Below are 14,063 nucleotides of genomic sequence, written 5' to 3'. Positions count from 1 at the left end.
CCTTCTTTAAAAAAATCATACACATTACTGCCCCTATGCTAGAAGACAGGCTTACAAGTCTTAATGTGTTAAAGCCTGCATAATCAGAAAACTGACTAGTTTTTTTAGTTGATTTCTGTTGTTGGTGCAACTCTTGGGTTTGTTTCTATAAGCCAGAAAAGATCCTGTTCAAGAGTTCTCCCCTAAATGAAACCAGTAGTTAAAACAGGCAATCAGACCCATTTTCTTGGTGAGTAAAGCACTTACCTAGAAATGTTTGTAGACAGGTGAATATAAAATGTTTGGTTAAAGCATGTTGCTGCTTTTGCTGTTCAAGTTTGAGGTGATATTACTTCTTGATATCATCTGTATCATTATGTCATGTATAGAAGCATTCTATAACTATACGGTACTGAAGTTCTACTTCCATTTGAGCTTAATGATTGCTTGTAAGTTGCTTAGAGTTTTCTTCCATACTGACAACGTTTGGGAGCCTGAGAGTTTAAGTAGTACGGTTTTGTCTTTCAGTATAACTTTTATGCTTCAGCTGGCCTTTTACTGTGGTTTTTGAGGTCTTTGTTTCTCTAGAAATAAAAAAAAACATGAGGATCTGGCTGTATTAATAATGTATTTTGAAAAGTAAGAAGAGCCGGTGCCAGGCAAACTGTTTGCTAACATTCCAGATTTTACATGCTGCTCTGGATGCTGTCTCTTGGCCGTAAAACACAAGATTATTTGGATTGTGCTAATTGATGTAACAGTAATTAACAAATGATTAGTGACATTCTTCTGAGAAACTGAGCTGTCAGTCACCTTTGGCGCTAAGTTAATAAAAATATTTCTGCTTTATGCACTTAAACAACTTCCCCACTCCTCTCAGAAACCAGAGTATTGTGAGCCTTTGGGATAAAGTGCAGTTGGATTTTTAGAGAAATGCACATCAGGTAGATAAGAAAGTCGTAGGATACATGCACTAAGCAGGCACAAACTGAAAACATCCTTGCTTTTAATGCTTTTTTTAAATAAAAAAATCGAGCAATTCTGCTTTAATGTTAAATGTGTTCCCTTTTATGGGTTGACTTTGCTTAGAACTGAAGCATGTTACTGTTCTTCCAGTTGTACGTCCTTGCCCCTCTCAGTTTGTACATACAGACAAATGTACTTTGCAGTTCCTGGATAGGGCCAGGCTAGTTCCATCACACAGTGCCACAAAAATGTTAACATGCTTAAAAACCTTAAAGAAGCATAGTGTATATTCTTCCCTTCACACTGATGTTGTAGTTGCAAGATAACTGTTTGTATTCATAGAATTTTATGAATAATATAAGGAAGCTAGAGGCCATCTAATTTAGCCTAAGGATCAAAGCAGGGGCAACTTGAAAGAATGGGGCCTTGAGTAACTGAAATTTTTATGTAACTCCAGTGAACTTCCTAGGCAACCTGTTCTTGTGCTTGCCGTTTTCACTGGGAATGTTTTAACACTGGTATCTAGTTGGAGTTTTCTGTGCAGCTTCTGGGGACGGCTGCCTCTCTTTTGCTGTGCTTCTCTGTAATTACCTATTTGATATCCAAAGGTGACAGTTATATCACTACAAACACACATCTTCTCCTGCCTTAACCATCTCCAGGCTGAACGCATCAAGCTCCCTCAGCTTCTCCTTATACATTGTGCACTTCAGTACTCTAACCACGTTAGCAGTTTGTCCAGGAAATATTTACCTCTGAATTCTAAAAGTACTTAATGAAGGTACTTCTGTTATGTTAGCCCAATATAATTATAACATGTAAAAAATAATCAGTAAACACATAGATAAATGTGATAATGAGCAGGAACTAATGCTTTTCCACAAGGAGGGGAAAAGGGAAGTTAGGAAGTCTTTGTTCAAAGTCATGCTTTGAAAGAATCAACAAGCATTTGGATAAGGGTTATCTAATCAGTGTGATGCCCTTGGATTTGTTGAAAGCAGTGGTCTAGAAAATAAGAAAGTTATCAAGGGCTTTAATCAGCCTGTTAAAGAACTTAAGGTGTCAGAGAATGGGACAGTCCTCACATGGGTTAATAATTGATGAAAGCCAAACTAGATATAATGAGGACCCCAAGTGAACTGTTACCACTCAGAAAATTTATTAAAGTCCTTGTAAGTTACATGATGGAAACATGAAATTAGTATGTGTTGGGGAACAAGCAAATTAAATTTTAAGAGTTATATAGAAATCAACAGAGAATAAAATAGAAAATGTGCTGCGGAGTTGTACAACAACATACAGCATGCCTTCTTCATGAGTGGTGTGTCCCTGTCCCCTGTGAAAACAAGTCTCAAACAGGAGAGCTCAAAGGTGTACGTGCAGTAAGGATTGCCAGAGGTAAGGAGAGGGCTCTGTACAATTAGAGATGAGTTGACAAGGAGTCTTAACTTGAGAAAGAAGTTTCAACTCTTAACTCTGGGAATGGAACCTCCAGTTAGCTTTCTTGTTTTTGCAAGCAGTGAGAAGGTTTAAATAAAGGCACGTTGGCAGGAAGCTGAGCAGAAGATACGCAGGCACTCGGAGCTGGAGTGGTTTATATCATTTTCAAGCATTCTGCATAGAGGAAGGCAGAAAAAAAATGGCAGAGATAGTGGTGGCTGTACTCAAAGGAACACTGAAGAAACAGGAAGGCGTAACAGGCTGTTACAAGCTAGATAGCTGCCGACTCTATGAAAGAGCATTTGGAAGTTAGTTAATACATGAGAGTGACAGGTTACAGCATGGGTGTCCAACCTTTTGGCTTGTCTGGGGCTGTATCTACAAAGGTTGTTCTGAAAGTAATGCCTCCTAATTATTTCCATGGAAATTTCCAGTGGTATGGAGAGCACAGTAACACTGTTCAATGGATCAAATTCTTACCTACAAAACATTCTTTTTCAACCCAGTTGCTGCTGTTACCTATGCATTTTCACTTGCAATGAACAGGAGCCTGCGTGCCATGCTTGTAACAATCTGCACTGACAGAGGAGACCTGCTGTTGCCATTGCTGAAACTCAGCACCTCACTGCTCACATCCACTGTTTGGTTTCCATCGCAGTGGTCAGCAGCTGTCAATGAATGTCAGCATATGCCGTTTTTTCCACAGGGAGGAATTCGGTGACACACCTTTGCTTCGTCCACCATTGTGTCAGAGTGCCCCACAGCAACAACATTTAACAGGATATTGGTCAAAGGTTCAGCCTTTACTGCTGTACTACCATCATCCGCCTCTGACATTGTGGACCAACGTCATAACATAATGGAGCATTACTTTTGGAGCGACCCTCATAAAATATGCAACATTTTTCATGTATACAAGTCACGAAACCTATTTATTTGTTTATTTATTAAAACATACAAAAGGGAGAACAACAACAGCATAACGCTGGTGGGATACACGACCCTGTTTTTGTGATAGCGACGCATCAGTCAGGTTCAGTGGCAGTGGCTGCAGTTCTCAGTGAGCTCTCCAGGTGTTTGTCACAGGTTGTTAATGGAATCCTACTCCTGTGCTTCATCCTAGGGAATAGTTGTTCACAAGTGTGCATACTGCCAAAAGCACTGACATGAATAAGGTGTGACTGTCAAGCAAAGTATGTTTCTCTTTGCTAAGAGAGAGCTTATAGAAGTCCAGTAGACAGACATGATCAGATTATGGATTGCAGTTCTGTATGTTCCATTTGAAAATTCACACCTGTGAATTTGATGCTGTTGATTTACATCAGCTGAAAATGGAGTTGCAAATAAACAAAAAACATTGATGATCTCTTCGGCAATCTTGAAATCTGTTCTCAAATTTATTTGTCAGAGCAGAAGGAATGGCTGCGTATTTTTCTCTGTTCACAGGACAGCGTATCAAAATCCATAAATGTAGCCTTTCCATCATTTGAGCTGGCACTGCACTACATCCTGCACCCTGGTTTCAGCCTGCATGGGGTTAATAGCACACCAATATTCAGTTGGTGCTGAGTGATGGTGTTGCCCAGCCAGCTGCCCTAGGCCAGGGACTGCACCATGGGGCAGAGCTACCACCATGATGGTTCAGAGCAGGGGATGGTTGCAGTGTGAGCTGTGCTGGGCCACATGCAGCCTGTGGGCTGTGGATAGGGCATGCCTGGACTACAGCATCCCAAGCAGTGGGACTGACAGTAGATTCTGCTGTAAAGCTGTCAGTTTGTTGCGGTGTAGTAATGGCAGCTAGGAAGGACAAGCCTTTAGGAAAGCAGGGCCTTCAGATTTGAGTTCTCTCCAACTTTCTGTTGACTATCTGCATTCATTAGAGAGGAGGAGAGTATCATGGTCTGATTAGGGACTTTCCTGATACAGCTCTGGTAGAAACGTTTAATTACTGTCTTTGTATTAGATAATGGGAAAAAGAGAAAGCTGTGCCATGCTCTTCTAATTCCATTGGCCCCTTTGAGAGAGATCTGAGGGAAAGAACTGTCAAACCTCTCACCTTGTTTGCCCCATGATTCTTTCCTGGTATCTTGTGGTATTGTGCATTTTTTTTGGTCGTTGACATGACTCTGTCTTGGAAATTCAAATTTCTAAGGATACCCAATGTTTTATTTTTGTCTTATATAGTTAAAACTTAACCATCACTGGCGACTGTGGATAGTTTATGAACAGGAAAATAACAGCTTTCCCTGCAGGGTTGGTCTGCTTTGTTCGCTGTGTTTTGCTCAAATTCTGGCTTCTTGGAGACTTCTGTTCTTTAATTCTCTTCAGCTGGAAGGGGTCTCCAAGAGAAAGAGGAAGGTTGGAATTACTCTATTGGAAAGTCCATGCTAACCAAATGTAATCTCTTGTAGACCAGCATGCCTCTGAAGGGTATGTCAGATGCTGGGGAATTGGGCATGGATTTTGAGTGGTTAGAGAGAAGACTTGGGTAGCCACTAAGGGAAAGGGGGTTGAAGAGGAGGGGGATATGCCTTCTATCATATACCCGTTAGCTCTACCACTGTGCTTTGAGAGAATAAGTGGACCATAGTGAGTTAAATCATGCTCATTCTATGTCACTGAGCTGATTACACAGAAGGAAGGTGAGAAAAATATATTAGGAATCTTAATTTCTTTGTGTCTCAAGAGCATGAATGCTGCATTTATGTGGTCTCTCTGTGGAGCTCAGAACTCATTTCTGTTAGTAGGCTTTGTACTTAAGAAACTGGAATTGCTAAAATAATACAGTGTGGCTGACATGAAGATTTCTGCTTCTATTTGTTTTTAGGAGTTGTTTCTCTATTGGCCGTTCATCCCTCTACAGTAAATACACTCGGAAAACAGCTCCTGCCAAAAACATTTGGACGGTCTAATGTCAACATTGCACAACAAGTGGTAAGGAGACGTGTTGGGTGTTTTTTTACTTACATGCTGTAAATCTGAGTTGTTGATTGATATCCAGTATCACTTGTCATGTGCAGATTGTCTGAATGTTTCTAGTTTTAATAGACTCACTGAAATAGAACAAGTGTGCTTTTGCAGAAGGAAACGACACGACAGTGAAATCAATAGGCAGATACCTGAATATTCAGATTGCTTTCTTTTTCGTTAGTGTTTCCACTTCTAATCAGTGGCTCTTTTCTATGTTAGTTTGAAATCAGTCATAGTTACATACTCAATTTCAGTTGAGTAAATAAGCATTTACAGCCCTGTGTGTGTGCGTATGTAACCTGTCTTCATCGCATGTTTCAAATGACAAATGCTCATTCATGTACTTTCAGTCTCTCATCGTAACATGAAATTGCTTCTCGATGGTGTCTTAGTATGATAACTGTGTGAAATTCACACTTGCAGTGAAGAGTGTATTAGCATTTTAAGTCTTATTCTAAACATTTTTAGTGAGAAAAAAGGTGGCCTGTATCAGAGCAAATTTGTATTGACTCTTATCAGTACAAAATGAGATGCTTAGTTTTATGTTGGCGAAGAAGAGATGTAATTCTTGTTCGATATCTATATCGAGAGAAATTTACACTGGCCTTATGATTCAGAATGACAGCAAGATGGCAGGAAATAGTTAAAACCCTGAAAACTGGGAAGATATTTATTTATTTATTTATGCCAATAAGCAAGATATTCTTGGGAAACAGAATTGAGGATCTTCCATCTGACCCTGCTCAGCTTTCCAGCCTTTGACTGGTAAAGCCAGGTTTTTAATACTCAAATATTCAGTTTTCTGAGCCTGCGTTGTTATTCAGTTGGTGTTATTTTTTTCTCAGGAGAAAAATGTGGATGGTGACAGCAGTGTAGCACAGTGGAGTGGATTGTGAAGACTGTCTCACTGTTCCGTTTTCTTGATGTTAGTTATTCTTAAGGAACTCAACTTTGATTATGTTCTTTGTAAATCTAAAAACATTTAAAAAATGTAGAGAAACAACAGATTTCTACTTTGACTTTATTCTTTGCCTCTTCCCTCCTTGTTTTCCCTCAGATTCCATCCATATTTGTTCTATTATTCTGTGATTCATCCTCAATGATCCCATCCATAAACTTTCATTTTAGGATGTTCCCAGTGTCCCAATGACTTCATTCTACTGAACTCTTAGTGTTATTTTAATGCAAAGTCATGATCATCTGTGAACTTCTTAGACGAATCTGAAACTCTGATCTTCCTTAATTATCAGTCCATACTTGTTTACCTTTGAATAAGGCACTTGGTATTGCCATCCTCTTTTGTTCAGGATTCTTCACTTGGTTACAAGCAGAGGCTTACAAGTTATTTCTGGAATTCTGGAGCATTTCTGTATTTCACGTCCTTGAAATACTGAAAAGAAAATCTTGGATGTTTGGAAGCAGTGAGATGAAACAGGACCTTGGAACCAAAAGTACAGACTCTTTGCCTCTATGGAAGTTGTCTTTAAAAACTGGTAGAGATGCAACTTGCAGCCAAAAAAAAGAAAATCGATGATCTTTTTTCTTATTCCTGGTGGGCACTGTGAGAGTAATTAGATTTCAGACAGTTATTTAAAATAAAAGCAAGTAACCGCACACTGAAGAAGCTCCTTTTTGCCTGTAGGATTTATCTGTTCCTCTGTGTTCTATAGAGAAACCGAATAGTCTTAACATATGATTGTTCATTATATGAAGACTTCTCAATATTCAAGAGGAATGTTAGGCTTCTTAAGGATACTTACTGTATTTCTAAGGTTCTCTATCCCTCACATAGAATATTTGCATAATACATGAACTGAGATCTGAGCCGTACCCCTTATGTGAAAGCATTGGGCCTTATGATATAAACATATAACATAAAAGCTGATTATTCTGGCTTGTTTGCAGACTTCTGTAAGATGGTGAGGGATTACTGAGCAGGTTTTGAATTTGCCAAACAGACTTCAGTTTTACACTTTAGCCTGTGGGGTTATCCATCCACTTTGTACTGCTGAATGTTTAACAGTAGTACCGAGCATAGTAGACTTCCAGCATTTGCTGCTGCCAACTGATTTGTTTTTCTCTGAGCTTTGTAATTCTGCTCCCTCCCCTGTGCTGGCTTGGCCTCTCATCCTACTTTACAATCTTAGGAATTCAAGATGTGGCACCAGGGTGGTGGTGGGACTGTTTGTGGAACTGGGAAGCGAGGGCATAGAGGGAGACCCTCTAATTTTGACTTCTGCAAGCAAGCTGTTGAGTAGTCTCTTCCAGTCTCTATCACTGCATACTAAGAAACAGAGATTGGCTGCTAGCTTTCTTCTCTATTGTCAGTGTTATGTGAATGGCACAGTGACAGTCTTCATGGCATTCTGAGATGTTGGTGAACCAGACTTCATGAGATCAGTGAAAGAGTTGTGGACAGAATCACAGCTGCAGAATTTCAGTTATCTAAGGGCAAAAAAACAAAGAAGTGCGATCAGACATTTAGAATGTGCCTGAAAAATGTTCATTATTTTATTTATTATTATTTATCTCCTCTTAAAGATGTTCTTTCAGGAGCGTCCTAACATGAAGCTAAAATAGCTATAGTGTAGCTGTAGAATCACAGAATTATCAAGGTTGGAAAAGACCTAGAAGATCATCTAGTCCAACCATTACCAATACTCCTCAGCTAAATCATATCCCTGTAGTTTCTCAGTGAATGAGAAAGGTACACCTTTCTTTTTCTTCACTTCTAATGTACCCATACTTTGTTTCAGTGAGAGAGACTGTGCCTGTAGGAGAGAATTCCTTGATGCTGCACTATTTTTTCTCAGCTTTTACTGATTTTCAAATCTCCTTGTTCTGTACATTTATATTTTAACAGTAATTCACTGCAGCATCTTCAGATGTAGTTCGATAGGATTTTTTGTTTCCCTTGGCCATGTCTAAATGAGAGTTGAAGCATTGTAAGACATCCAGTAAGCATGAAAAGCCCATTTTGGAAGGATAAAATATAAATGGTTATTGCTAAGGAGTGATTTAGCTATGTGATATGCGGTCTGAAGGCTTTTGTGCTCGTGTGTCTAAGCTGAAAGCATCTGTTATGAGTGTGTAGAAAGAAAGCATTTTTTGTTCTTGAATAATGTGTCAGGAATTATGCAGCACCTGAATATCTTGGGATAGTTACGGTTATTTTCTGAATGATTTCTATCTTTGTTGTAGGTTATCGGTACACCTCAGAGACCTTCAGTGCCAAATACTATCCTGGTAGGAAGTCCACATACACCTAACACACATTTTGTATCACAAAACCAGACTGCAGATTCTTCGCCGTGGTCTGTTGGGTGAGCAAAATAACAAAGGATCAATAAATTACTTAGGACTTTTGCTCTGAATGTTTGCTGTGATAGTGTATATGCTCTTCATGCTAGCAGTGTGGGAAAGACAGTCTGTTTACCTTCAAGGGTGGAATCATACAAAAAAGACATTGGGAAGGGGAGAAGAGTAGAATAAAAGGGAAGAGCTTGGATTTTTGTGTCTGTGTTTGAAAAAGAGATGTTAAGTATTCCAAAAGTTCAGATCTTCTTAAAAAACGTATCATACGTATGTTTAGGAAACGGAACAGAAAAGGAGAGAAGAGCGGCACAGGTTTACGTCATTTCTCTATGAAGGTTTGTGAGAAGGTACAAAGAAAAGGAACGACCTCATACAATGAGGTGGCAGACGAGTTGGTTGCAGAATTCACTACCCCTGATGATCACATTTCACCAAATGAATCAGTGAGTATATGGGAGGCTAGTTACGTGTGAACCGAGTGGGGAGGCTTAGATTTCTTTTCCCATTGCTTAATTAAACAGTTCAGATAATAGCCAAGTTTACTCATTTGCTGTAATGTATTTATTTTCAGACATTTTTGTCATTTGTCAGGCATGTTTTTGATTAACGCTCTACGTCTACAGCAGGCTTATGACCAGAAGAATATTAGACGACGTGTCTATGATGCCTTAAATGTCCTCATGGCCATGAACATTATCTCTAAGGAGAAGAAGGAAATCAAATGGATTGGTCTACCTACAAACTCGGCTCAGGAATGTCAGAATTTAGAGGTAAATGTATAGGAAATTCACAATGGATTTGTTTTGAATAAAAACTTGGATTTGTTTTTATTCTACATGCGCAAACAGTCTTCTGAGATAAAAAGTAGAATCGTTTGGTCCCTTCTGACTTTCTTTTTAATTTATGTTTTTGCAACATGCATCTAAACTTCCAGATTGCTTGAATATATATATATATACATATACATATATATATATGTATATACATATATTTATATATATATATAAAGTAGTTCGAGTGTTTCTAATTAGAAGTGAATCAAAGTGAATGATTAATGTGTATTTCCAACATTACACTAGTGGTAGTCGAGAGTCAGGAATGCTGTTTTCTCCAAATGCCAGAGAAATAGTACATCTTCAGCAATAGATGTTCAGTGTCCATCAGTAGATGCAAATAGTGCTTGCTGCTTCTTTATTGCTGTAGGTCTCTTTTGTTTCTGATACTTAGGCAAATACATCAACACTTTCTTACTGCAAGCCTTGGAAGGAAAGTTAAATGTTTTATACCAAGTGCCATTCCCCAGTTTTGGCTGAATTTTTCTGTTTTGTTTATAAGCATCCTAAGAGTCCCACATTTGCATGATAGTGAATGCAAGATATTTAAATAAATCAATGTACTTTACCAGGAAAGAATTAGATCTTTGTGCTTATTCTTAATAAGTGTAAGTTAATCAGTAGAACTTAAAAGCAGTGTAGAAGCAGACAAGTGCGAAAAGCATTTTTGATCTGTCTACAGAAGGGGATGATTCTGAGATGTTGGGTTTTTTTTTGCTATTGCTGACCTTCTAATCAGTGCTTAGTACTGCGGGAACGTAAGCAGCTTCATTTCTTTAAGCATCTTTCTCTTCTCCAATAGCTCCAATATCAGGAGGGTATACCAAGTAGATCATTCTGGTCTACATGCTCCTGTCCTCCCTCCTAGAATGTGGGTAACTCTTTGAGGCATAGCTTCCACTTACAAAGAGGTTCTGATGCTCTTCCTTCTATGTTCTAGTTTATTTCTGGATGTCTTAACTCTTTGTTACAGTTTCTATCAGTAGTACTGATGTGAGACTTTGTAGATCTCTGCATCTTCTGCAGCGTATTAGTGACTGATGCACTTGTTGCCTTCATTTATCTGGTATTTAAACAATTTAAGGGGAGAAAATGTTGGTAGAAAACACTATTTAAAACCTACAAACTAATCAGTTTGTTCTCTGTCTTAAGGTGGAGAAACAAAGAAGACTTGAAAGAATAAAGCAAAAACAATCTCAACTACAAGAACTCATTCTACAGGTACAGTCAAGGTACTCTTGTCTATAGGGCAAGGTAACTTACATCTGTATTCCTCTTGTTTTGTCCCGCTGGGGAATGGGAGACCTCTAAGAAGGCTAGAGATGGATTTTGGGATGCAGGTAGCACTAGGACCGTGGTGGTGACTGTTGCTTCTGGCAAAGGCAGCAGCCTTCTACAAGCCATGATGAGTTTTTTCCTGTAGTTGTATGTTTAAAAAGAATCTGTGTTAACAGGACCAGTAATTCATACTGTACTCCTTGGTATTGTACAGTGAATGTTTTTCTGCAGTAGTCCTCAGATAAAATAGCTTGACTGTAACAGGTCATCTCTCGTGATGATCTTTGTCTTGCCTTTCTTGAACGTTGCTGCCCCTGCTGTGCAGGTGGCTTAATTGCATTGGAACAGTTGCTAAATTACAACTTGAGCTCCTTTCTAGATTCCACCTAGTATTTGGTAGGTAGCAGTAATCCCCTGAGTCATGTATTGCTGGTTCCCTGTAATGTATCTCTAAGTAGTTGTGTTATGTATGCAGTTAAGAATGAGAAGACATTCACATCCCACACTTCAGCTGTTTGAAGCATGTAATGTCTGCAAAAATGCAGTCTTAATAATTCAACCATTGTTGTGGAGTGTGATAGCTAAACAAAGTGGAAATATGAAGCTGTATGAAACTTGCTTTTTACAGTCATCGTTGTCTTTTCTCTCCGTCAAAGTTCTGTTCAAGGATCTGTAGTGATGAAGTTATTAGAAAATGCTTTTTTTTCCCCTTGTTTAATCTTTATCATGTTTTTAATACCACGTTTCTTGTTTTTTTTCTTGCTTCTTAAAGTTCAGGAACATGGTGAACCTTTTTTGTTCACTTCTGTGTTCATGTGCTGCTGGTACTCACAGGGGATTTCTTAGGTTAATTGAATCTTGAAGTTTTAATTCAGAGTTCCATATCACTATTGCTTTTCGTAGCAAATTGCCTTCAAGAACCTCGTTCAGCGAAATCGTCAGGCAGAACAGCAGGCAAATCGACCGCCACCTTCCAATTCTGTCATCCATTTGCCATTCATCATTGTGAACACCAGCAAGAAAACAGTGATTGATTGCAGTATTTCAAATGACAAGTGAGTTAACAAAGCTTTCTGGCTTTTGGTACGGCTCTGAGTTCTGCGTCTATACTGAAGAGTCAATCTACATTTGTTAAAATGGAATACAAATAAATCATGCCTTTTATAGATAGCCAACGTGCAATTGAACTTAGCAATGTTGAATAGAAACAGAGTTTTTTAGAGCTTTGTAATAAACAGAATAATAGTGTTCAGATTTAGTAATGTAAGATTTATGAACTGTCTAGGAATTTTTAAAGCCAAGTAAGGCAGCTCTACTTAAGTGCTGCATTAACAATAGGCGCCAACTTGGGCCTAATATGAAATATAGTCAACAGACTTGACAATGTATTTTCTTTTTAGAACTGCTGTTCCTTGCTTTCAGTTCAGAAACGTAGGTTTTTCATCTAAGACTGAATGTAGTGGTGGTTTCTGCTTGCACTCTTAGCTTACTATGAAGCTTAAAAAATAAGTGCCTGGTAGGCAGTCAGCTGTTACCAGTAAAAAGGAACAGGAGAAATATCAATCCATGTGCAAAATACTTAACTAAATGTTCAACTAGAACTTTCAACATCTGTTAAAGATGCATATGGGATGCAGAACTTTAATTTTAGTTGAGCTCCAGTTTGATTTTAGCTTAAGTTTTAATCTGATTTTTAATTACCTGCTGTCGAATACGTATATCTTGAAAATTTTGATTACTAAGGGAAGTGTGTCACTAACACTGTGTTAATGAAGTTCTGCAATTCCTGAAACTAGAAGTGTCTGGTAAGATAGTTAAAGTAATTCAAGCTAACTGAGACATTTTTCCTCTACAGGTTTGAGTATCTATTTAATTTTGACAATACTTTTGAAATTCACGATGATATAGAAGTACTAAAACGAATGGGAATGGCCTGTGGGCTGGAGTCCGGAAGCTGTTCAGCAGAGGACCTAAAAATTGCAAGGAGTTTGGTTCCCAAAGCTTTGGAACCGTATGTGACAGGTTAGTTAGTGTAAGAACTGGTTTGTTTTCCTTCTTTTTTTGTTTCCTTTCCTTTTTTTTTTTTTATGAGCAAAACTCATGAAAAAGTTTCAGCTAATTTCCACTGGCTTGTGCTGTAGATTTATAAGTTTTCAAACGTTTGTGCCTTTTTATTGTATTTTGGGGAAGGGAAAAGGTAGTAAGTGCGAACCTGGTCATGGCTTTGTTTTATTTATTCATTTTCCATATGCAGGAATAGTGAAGACATCTGGCTTGTTCACTTCAAAATGGTGTTTGTTCTGAAATGTTATAGTCACTCGCTTGTTAATTAAGAAATATTGGGTCAATATGTTTCATTGAATTGGCTGTGAGGCTATCATTCTATGGACTCCAAAAAGATGAAGCTTTTTTACTTGATTAGATTAGCGTGTTTGAAAGTATTGCTGAGATACATATGTTTGTTTCTACAGAAATGGCTCAGGGATCAATCAGCAGTGTATATGTCACATCTTCGTCAGGTTCTGCATCAAATGGCACAAGGTTTTCAGCCAGGTGAGATGGGATTATCGATTAATTCTTAACATCTGTGAGCATGAAGAAAAATTAACGTCAACTGAAATACTGTGCGAAACTAGTTACGGTTTGATTAAATGTTGTGCGATGTGTGCTTGAGTTTATCCTCAGATATTACTTTTATTCGACTGTTGGTGTTGTTAACAATGTCACTAAGCAAACCTTTTTAAAAGTACTGGAAAATAAATTGAGTAGGCAGGTGTTCATTTTAGTTAGATTTGACTTGATGACAAGAAAGGAGATACTTCTAAGACCTAATCAGGGCACGGTTCTTACTTGGTTATTGTTATCTAGCCTACAACAGATTTTTGTCTTTGGACTTTAGACCACATCATACACTGTGAGAATGACAAGTCATGTCCTTTATGTAGCTTTGTACAGACATGTGCTATTTCAGAGCTTAACTGATATTTTTTTTCTTGCCATATGAGGCACTTTTTCCTTCTGTAGTAATTAATGACAACTTTTTTTTGTCATTACATGAATCAGAAGTTTCTCTTGGGTGAGCTTTGAGTTGTTGGAATGACTCAAATGTTATCAAAATGTTTAATGCTGTTAAAAATGCTCGAATGAAGGGAGTCAATTAGCTGAGCAAATTACTTGTATACGTATTATCAGACATACGTTTGTCCAGTGGTGTATGGAAAGTTAGCTTTATAAGGAAGATCAGTTGCATTTGTCCAACTGTCATGCAGCTAATCCAGTCTG

General features: G+C 38.2%; 1 protein-coding gene across 3 annotated transcripts in view; it reads left to right on the top strand.

Annotated features, from left to right (window-relative positions):
- Window positions 1–14,063, top strand: part of TFDP1 (transcription factor Dp-1) — a 35,139-nt gene that overhangs the window by 19,087 nt on the left and 1,989 nt on the right. For 2 of the 3 annotated variants that reach the window (XM_072336386.1, XM_072336393.1), the window contains exons 4-11: window positions 5,213–5,319; window positions 8,557–8,678; window positions 8,948–9,113; window positions 9,294–9,440; window positions 10,656–10,724; window positions 11,685–11,836; window positions 12,637–12,803; window positions 13,253–13,334. In XM_072336386.1, coding sequence (XP_072192487.1) covers window positions 5,213–5,319; window positions 8,557–8,678; window positions 8,948–9,113; window positions 9,294–9,440; window positions 10,656–10,724; window positions 11,685–11,836; window positions 12,637–12,803; window positions 13,253–13,334 — 1,012 coding nt within the window. The remainder of the gene's footprint in view (window positions 1–5,212; window positions 5,320–8,556; window positions 8,679–8,947; window positions 9,114–9,293; window positions 9,441–10,655; window positions 10,725–11,684; window positions 11,837–12,636; window positions 12,804–13,252; window positions 13,335–14,063) is intronic. The other variant, XM_072336402.1, reaches the window with a different exon arrangement.

Source organism: Excalfactoria chinensis, chromosome 1, assembly GCF_039878825.1.
Source record: "Excalfactoria chinensis isolate bCotChi1 chromosome 1, bCotChi1.hap2, whole genome shotgun sequence".
Lineage (NCBI taxonomy): Eukaryota > Metazoa > Chordata > Aves > Galliformes > Phasianidae > Excalfactoria > Excalfactoria chinensis.
The sequence above is the reverse complement of the archived record's forward strand: the minus strand, read 5'-3'. Positions and strand labels throughout refer to the sequence as shown.